The sequence below is a fragment of the Numenius arquata genome, chromosome 10 (genome assembly GCF_964106895.1).
Source record: "Numenius arquata chromosome 10, bNumArq3.hap1.1, whole genome shotgun sequence".
Classification (NCBI taxonomy): Eukaryota; Metazoa; Chordata; class Aves; order Charadriiformes; family Scolopacidae; genus Numenius; species Numenius arquata.
Genome location: NC_133585.1, coordinates 44,127,046 through 44,135,847, shown reverse-complemented (window position 1 = coordinate 44,135,847; position 8,802 = coordinate 44,127,046). Strand labels below are relative to the sequence as shown.

Below are 8,802 nucleotides of genomic sequence, written 5' to 3'. Positions count from 1 at the left end.
GAGGTATCATTTCTGAGTAATTCATTCTGCCTGAGTGATGCAGTAAGTTTTGTCATCTAAATGATTCTTTTAAGCAAAATGGTAAAGGAACCATTTGATTTAGTATTTTGCAGTACAAATTACGACTTGCCTGTGCTTAACCTCTGCTGTGATTCTGTTACTTCTAAAGTGGAAGAAGTGCTTACGAAATGTCACATACCCGCCCTGCTATTCAATTTGTCCTCACAGAGGAGGTCTTTCCAAAGGTATTGTGAAAAACCATTTATCAGCATGTGCAGAGCCTTGAGATGCTTGGAAATAATACGACTGTAAGTCCTTTTTTTTTTTTTTTAAGATATTTTTAAATATCAAAATAGGGATTGAATTATAGTTTTATATTTCAGCACATACAGCAGGAAAGAAATAAAGCCTTTTAAGTAAAAGAATTTGTTTATACTCTGAAAATAACGATTTGTAGACCTGCTGCCTTCCAGTGGACTGTTTCAAGTCCTATTCAAACCAATAGCATGACTCTCTATTTTCTAAAGCACTTGCCTCGGGGCTCAGGAGAGTCTCACAAATGCAGGTGATGTTTTGGATGCCGCACATGACTCAGAGCTAACTGAAATTCAATAATGAATGACACCATTCAATACCACTCTGCAGATAATACCGCAGAAGAGAAGAGAGAGGTCCCTCTTGACCACACACCTAAGGAGGCTCAAGTGCACTATTTCTAATCAGCAAGAGCTAACACATCTAGTGTTTGTGAGCCGTGCATGCATATAAGCCAAAACCCCAATAAAAACCCAGCAATACCACACTTTTCTTCTCAAACGCCTTCCAGTTCATCAGCAGCGTGGGTTATAAGGGTGTGGGAATATCACAAAGAACCTTCTCTCTGGTAGTAATTATACTGTCTCTGATCTCACACAGTGCCTCAGTAATCTGTCCCTCTACTCAGCCTCCCCGTGATTTGGGATGCCGAGGGCTGTCCAACTTGTCTGAGAATGGGAATGAGGAGTTATTTTCAAGTTTCTGATACTTTTAAGGTGTGTGGTTTATCTGAAGTGTGACTTCAATGCATGAAGCTATGGTAAATCTCAAAGAACATCACAAGCAATAATTGTGATTAGAGCCTAAAACCAAGCACATTTTTCTGAGGAAAGGCTTTGAGCAAAAGCTCATTATAAATACATACCTACCCCATGCGGCTTTTGAAGAATGACAATATGCTATCACAGCAACAAGGAGCCACTGTGACTGCTTTCCTTAACAACTGTGTTTTTCTATTTTTTGATGCAACTCACATACAAAGATTAGATTCTAGTTTCGGTATTATGGTTACTTGAAGTGTTTTTTGGGAAAGAATGCTGCAAATACCTGTGGAAAAAAAATGATTCTGCTTCTATTATGTAAGGTATTTCACATAAGAATAAATCACCAAGGCTCTTCACTTTTAATTTTTTTTTCTGCATATTGATATTTGCGGAGTCACCCTTCCTTAGGACAAGTAGTTAAAAGTAGTTTTCTTCACTGTGAGGGTTGATTCTGCCAGTTGTTAATTCCTAATACATGGGGATTTACAGGCAGATCCAAAGAAGACTTTAGATTGACCACAGATGCTTAATTGATCAGACACTGAAGAATTGTGAGCAGAGCACATTTTCACATCTGGACAGAGAAAGACGAGGGCCTTAGACATGGCTGGGGTTAGATGCTGCTGAAGGAGTGTTTGTCAAATTTCGGTTTTTGCACTCATGTCCTTAACTTTGTCATTTCCCACAGTTTGAGCTGTCATTTTACTGGTTATTTAAAAACAAGTTTGTTCCTTCTCTCTTCCTAGTCTTACTGCAAGTTATGAAATATCTCGAAGTTGGAAGTAACAGCTCGTCTTGACAGCCCAAGTGCTTTTCTTCCTTCTTTTGTCTCTCATGCTCTCCTGTGGAGTCACTAAGCCACTAGAGGAGACAGAAAACAAGGGGACCTCCAGTTGCAAGCAGCAACACTTTGGAAGCAGGAAACAAGGGAAACACAACAGAAAGGAAAGTAGGAAAAAGAATCCCCCCATTGTTGTAGTTGATTCTATAGTTAACTGAATATTTTTTTTCTTTTTTATTTTCCCTTCTTTTTTTTTCACCATGCACATAACTTCACATGTTCATTTTGGAACCACTAATGATTCAGAAGCAAACTTCAGCGAAACAACTTCAACCAAAACACAATAAACAGGTAGGCCAGTGATGTTAAAAGGATAATTGAGAGCCATGTTTTCAGCAATTAACAGGTTGAAAGGAAAGGAGATGGATGGAGCTTGGTTTAAAAAAAGAACAACAACAAAAAACCTGTGATGTTATGGCTGGTGTTATTTAATTATTTCGAAGTTAACAATGCAAAATGAGGGTACACTAAATATAATCCCTCAATTGTCAAGCCTGTCCTGATCTACTTGTGCTGGAAAACCTAAAATCAACGGGAATGAATCCTAGCAGTTACTCCCAAAGAACTGGGTATAAGAAAGGAGGGCAATGTGCTTTAAAAGACAATACAACAGAAACTAATGCAATCCGAGCAAAAAAGCAAGGTTTGTTTTCTTGGCTGCCTGCGTCCTGAGCTCACTTTAAATGACAGGCTTTCCTTCTCTCTGCATTTCAATTAGATTGTGCCAATGGGCAAGTGGGGAAAGGAATATTAATGAGCCAGCCTCGGCGGAGGGTGGGAGCCGGGTGCTGGCAGTTCTTCGCTCCCCAAAAGGGCGCAGAGGGGTTGTTTGGGCTATGCCCTATCAACCCCCTACTTAACAAGAGGTGGTTAAAAGGCTGAGAAGGGCCACGGAAAATGCGGTTTATCGTTCTTTTCCCCCCCTCTGTTTATCCTTCGCGCAGCGGCGCGAAGTTACCGCGGCCGCGGAACCCCCCATCCCCAGCAAGGAGCAGGGTGACTTGCATCCTCCCTGCCCGCCGCGCCGGCCCGGGGAGGGGGGAGGCGGTGGGAACGACGCTCTGCCACCACCCCCGCGGAGCAGCACCGCGCCCGGCGGAGCCTCCGCCTCCGCGCACCGCCACGCGCGCGCGCGCGCTCCCCCGCTCGCTCTCGCCACCGCCCCGCGCTCCCCGCCGCCGGCGCCCTCCATCCCTTCGTCCCTCCATCCCTTCCCTCCTTCCCCCCCCTCCCCGCTCCCAGGTAGGGGTCCCCGGGGCTCCGCTGCGGTCGGCAACTTGTCGCCCTGCGGGGAGGAGGGGGCTTCCTCCTCCTCCTCCTCCTCCTCCTCCTCCTCCTCCTCCCCCCCACCCCCGCCCCATTCACCCCGCTCCCCACGCTGTCGCCGGTGTCGCCGGTGTTGTGCCGAGCCGCCGTCAAACGTGTTGGGCGCTCGGCGGCGGCGGCGGCTGGGGGCGGCTGGCCCGCGGTCCCCCGCACCGAGCCCCTGCGAATGGCATGAGTGTGTCGTCCCCCCCCCCCGCCCGCTCCCCCCCCCGGCTGCGGTGTGCCGTAGTGAGGCGAGGAATGGTTAAACCCCGGTCTTTTTATGCATAGGGGTTTTTTATTTTTTTTTATTTTTTTTTTAAATTATTTATTTTTTGTTCCTTTTCGTCTTGGGGCTTTCGGCTTACGGCAAAGGAAAGCATCTGATGCGTCTGCTCACATGCCACTTTTGATCATACGTTGCCTCTTTGCACAGAGCAGGATCGTTGGGAAAGATGGAGATACCCTAAGTTGCTAGGAGTGAAAAGTGCTGCAGAAAGCCAGTGGTTTCCTTTCTCCACTGAAGTGACATATTTTTCCTCGGGTTAAGTTGAAAGCGCTGCTTGGCCGAGACTGACTGTAGCTCAGAGCGGGTTTGTGTTTTTCTTGCACGGTTAGGTTTTGCGAAGAGCAGCGATGAAGAGGAAGCTGGCGCTCTCCGAGATGCAGTTGGTTCTTCTCGTTTTATTGGTGTGGCTACCAACAAGGTGAGAGGACGTTTAATTTTGTTGTTCAGTACATATACGATCTGCTAAGGATAAGCTTGTGTGAGAGGTTATAAGAGTATAGTATGTAGTAATGTAATGAAAAAATCTTTCTTAGCTGTCTGAATGCAGTATTACATAGTTTCCAGAGCAAATGTAGTAGAAGGTGGTCTAGGGACCCTGTGAGCCTAATCTCTTGCCCTTAAACATTTTGTGGTTTGATGCTTTATTTCACCATTAAAAAAACAATTCCTTTAAATGCCTTATTGGCTCTTAAAGATTTATTGGAGTTACTGTATCGCTGTGATTCTGTAGCATGCAGAACAGTTAACATGGGGAAATAGGTTATCGTGAAGTCAAATAGTAAATCACAATCTCTAAAATAATGCTGGCATATTTTTTAATATGGGCATGCCTTTTTTTTTCTGGTCTTTTTTTTTGGTGAACATAACAATTCAAAACGATACTTAAGCTTTAAACCTCTAGGTGGAGATAGCAGACAACTTCACAATCACATATAATAATAGCCTCATTTATTAATCAACTTTTCTTATGTTGTTTAAAGTTCTCCATTTCTAAAGTGACAACATAAGAGAAAGTAATTTTTATCACGTAATAGTTTTGTGTTGCTCGCAGTCCCTAAACATGCAGTTAATTGTAGTTTGTAACTTCGGTTTACTTGCTTTGGTTCTGACTGCAGTAGGTCTTGCCCTAATATGGTAAGGATCATAAGCTAAATAATGCAAGTTTCCCATGATTTTAAAAGTCTGCATTTGTTTTTGTCTATTTCCTAGCGAACATAGTATTTCCTGAAACTATGTTTCCTATTTCACTTTATGCCTAACAATGGTGCAATATTAGTTGAGTCACAGTGGGCCAGATCCTGCAAACCCTACTCAAGTGAGTAATCTCACTGACGTCAAAGAGACTACATGCGTAATTAAGGAGTTTATGCCTGAGTAAAGTTTGCAGGATTCGACCCTAATTTGATATAATTGTATGATCTATTTTTTTAGTGGTATCTTGAGTTTAAAAAAACTGTTGTATCTCAAAAAGAAGCTTAAAAAATGGCAGAGACTGACAGTACACAAAGATATTCTAATGAGAAATGAGCCATCCAGTAATTAAAATTAAGAAGAAACTCACACATCAGTAAAATCATGCATGACATTTTGGTGTGTTCTTTATAAGTTATCTGATTTTGGTTGATTCTATGGTTTGTGTGATGGAAAGCACAGACTGCAATGATTTACATTTAAATACTTCCCCCATGCTGTTGAATTGGGTACCAACATAAAGTCCTGTCTTAAATCATTTTATAGCTTGCTTTAGAGAAAACGTCACCCAAACCTACTTTTGATTTGGAGGAGGAAGAAAACATGCTTGTTTTTATGGCATTCAGAAAGCCTCTATCAGTAGTTCATTTAGAGATGATGGTTAGAGATTTCAGGTTAGAGATTTACATGGCTGAAAAGGGTTTAAATGATAATGCCTGTAGCATATGATGCTTTACTTCCTTGGTACTAATATTCCGGTATTAAGTAGGTAAGACTGATGAGCTTATGCATTTCACATGCTTGGTGCTTAAAATTGTGGGCAGAGTAACATTCGCATGTGCCAGGCTTTCTGCATGGGAGTGTTTCCCCAGCCCACAACCCCCTTGGTCGGGGTGTCCAGGTCCGGGAGGACTGTGCCTCACCACAGCCGGCTGGGCAGGAGATTCATGCTCCAGCCCCTGGTGTTTTCCACGGAGATAATGACCCATAAAGGCTGTAACATCTCATTCTTTGCTGGGGAAGTTTGAAACGATCGATGATCTGTAGATTCTTCTTGACACTTCATTTATGATTTTTTTTTTTTTCTATCCAACTTTTATAAGGCTTGCCTGCATCTAGTGGAACAGCGGATAGTGCTTTTTATAACAAAATAGCATTTTAGAAACATGAAGGCTGTCCACAGCTAGCCTGCAGCTTGCTAGTCAGCATCGATGTTCCCACCCACCAAACACTGACATCAGAGGACTCCCTGAGCATGATCGCTGGAGTTTTCCCTCATGTTCGTTCTTCTGGTCATGTACGTTACATGACCATTGGGTGGAAGCATATCCACAGGATTTATCCAGAGATCGAGTATACTTAGGTGAGGACAGATAGAATAGAGCTGGAAGGAGACAGTTTGGCATGTGGGAACTGGGGTTATCAGTCCGGGAGAGACATGCCACCAAGGCCTGGGAAGCTCTTTTAGGCTTTTGCATCTGTACCTGTACCAAATGTGTTAGCAGAGCCTGAGGGAGCACTCACGGTGATGCAACGTTGACTAGAAGCAGAGGCTACCAGAAAATGAATTCCTAGAAATTTTAAATAGTGTATCGTCAACTCTTATGTTTCTGAACATGTTATATATAAATTGTCTATTCATATACTCTCAACCACACCTTTCCTGGTAGAGGGCGGCAAGTTAAATATTCAAGGCCAGCCTGCAACAACTGCATGTTGAGTGTACATTAAAACATATCTAGCACTTTCTAAAATGTAAAATGTCCATTTAGATCAGTGCTGGCTGACTCCCTGGAAGACGAAGCTAAGAATAACATCACCATCTTTACAAGAATTCTAGACAGACTTCTGGATGGTTATGATAATCGTCTCAGACCTGGATTAGGAGGTAATAAAAACAATTAAAGATTGATTTAAAAAAATCAGTTTTAATGTTCAGATTTTATGCAGTGATATTCTTCCTTCAGGGGTTGTTTTTTTTTTTCCTAACAACTGGTATGTATCTTGATAAATTATTTATATTCACCCAGCTGAATCATTTGAAGTTTGAGGAAGAGAACATCTATGAATGGAAAGGAGGCACTTTCACACATTTATCTTAAGTAAAAAGAAAAAAAATATCTGGTGATTTAACATAGTAAACCAGAATGAGAACAAAAATAACATCTAAAGCTGTTATTCCAGTCAGGGAATTTTGGTTGAGCGAGGAACACAGGCTTGATTGCCTGCAATGCGATGAGTCTATGTTTTCAGAAATCTACACAAGTGTTTTGTGTGGTGTGTGTAAAATCTACATTTTAGATTCATTCCTTGTCCCAGTAAATGTAATGGGAATGTTGTATTTTTGACTTCCTTGGAATTAGGGTTTCCCTGGCAATTAGCATTTTGTTTCTGAATACCTTGCATGTATTTGGGCATTAAAAAAAAAAAAAAAACCAACAAAAAAAACAGAAAAAAGGGAATATTGGAGGACAGAAGTCACTGGACTCTTGTGCCATGGCTGTCAGTTATTTTTCAAAATGTCAGTTCACATTTTCATTTTAAAGCTGTATGCCAGCTCATGTAAGTATGTAATCAAGAAATTTAAATAATGTGTTTGGTGTTTGAAGTATTCCTGTGCAAAAAGATCTCTGTGGTACGGGGAGGGGCAGAATATCCTGGTTTTGATAAAATTTTGTCTACTATTATTGTTTATCTGCTATTTACACTATGTAACATAACTATTTACATATCTAATATGACACCGTTACTATTATTATTATTTGTACCAGTTTTGGTAATTGTAGTTTTCAACCTGGAGACTGTTTCAGCTTGCTAAAACTAATTCTAGTGCAAAATCCCGGGGAGCCATTCCTGTTCCTGTTGATTTCAGTAAGACCAGGCCCAAAGCTAGAGACCTGCCCAAACTTCCACGGAAATTCACCTAACAACAACTCCGTTTGATCAAATTAGGAATTAGTTAAAGCTCACAGTTTTTAGCCAACACTCTTCCATCCTGACCTGTGGCTCTGCTGCTGTTCTGGTTCTGGAGAATCTTGGCTTGCATCTGACACAGCATAAAGTGGGAGCTGGCACTGGCTGGAAGCAGCTTTCCCATTATACATTAATCTTAACTTAGGTTATCTTTTCATTTCCATTTCTGGCCTCTGTACAAGTGGAGACTTGTGAAATATTTTATATTTAAAGGCTTTTTAATTTAGATGATCCATAAAGTGAGACATAGAGCACTGTTGATGTGAGAATTTATATAGTGATGTTTTACATGGAGATTCAATTTCTTTGCAAAATGCCCAAATTTAAGAATTTAGACATAGTATAAACATACAGTGCCTTGCAGGTGACTTGCAGAAACATTTCATATCACAAAGCTGGTGTTCAGTTGGCAGGGCTTATAAAATCATAGGTTTTATTAGAAAAATAATGAAGAATCCTTTTCTTGTTTACAAAAAGGAATGTGCTAGTTAATGAGAGCAGTCTTCAGTTCCTTTTCGTATCATGTATTCTTTTTAATATTAAAATTTATATTGCTGAAAATATGAATTTCAACCATTATTTTTCAAACAGATTTTATTTTAGATTTTCTATTACATCTACTTCAAAATAAATCCCTCTTTTTCTTTGCCAAGCCTCCTAGGTAATTAAAGTATACTCTGGGAGCATAAAAATTAAAGAATTAACATCTGTTTGATATTGGCATACATGGCAATCAACCCATGCAGAACATGTGTGAAATGAAACTGTGTCATGCATATTAAACCATGATGATTCATGATACATTAATCTTAATCTGCAAGAATACTTCAGTTGTGGATGGATGGATTCTTATAGTTTAAAAGAATCCTTGTAAAAGCCAGTTATAATAATCCATGGTATGAAAAATACAAAACAATGCTTTTGTACATAATGCTTAGTAATTATGGAGTTTCATATTTCAGGAATTCTGCAGCACTTTATTCCTTTTACTCTATTAACCTGTACCTGAAAAGAAAAATTGAAATCATTCATCTCTTTTTTTTTTTTTTAAACACTATGTGCCTTGTGAGTCCTGATAGTTTCTAAAAGTGTTTTTGCATAGACTACTGCATTTTGACCATGCC

The 8,802-nt window shown here is 40.6% G+C and overlaps 1 protein-coding gene across 1 annotated transcript in view; it reads left to right on the top strand.

Moving 5' to 3' along the window:
* The first annotated feature begins 3,861 nt into the window (after positions 1 to 3,861).
* Positions 3,862 to 8,802, top strand: part of GABRA2 (gamma-aminobutyric acid type A receptor subunit alpha2) — a 57,414-nt gene continuing 52,473 nt past the window's right edge. Inside the window, exons 1-2 of the mRNA XM_074155252.1 lie at positions 3,862 to 3,932; positions 6,478 to 6,593. Of these exons, the coding sequence (XP_074011353.1) occupies positions 3,862 to 3,932; positions 6,478 to 6,593 (187 nt within the window). The remainder of the gene's footprint in view (positions 3,933 to 6,477; positions 6,594 to 8,802) is intronic.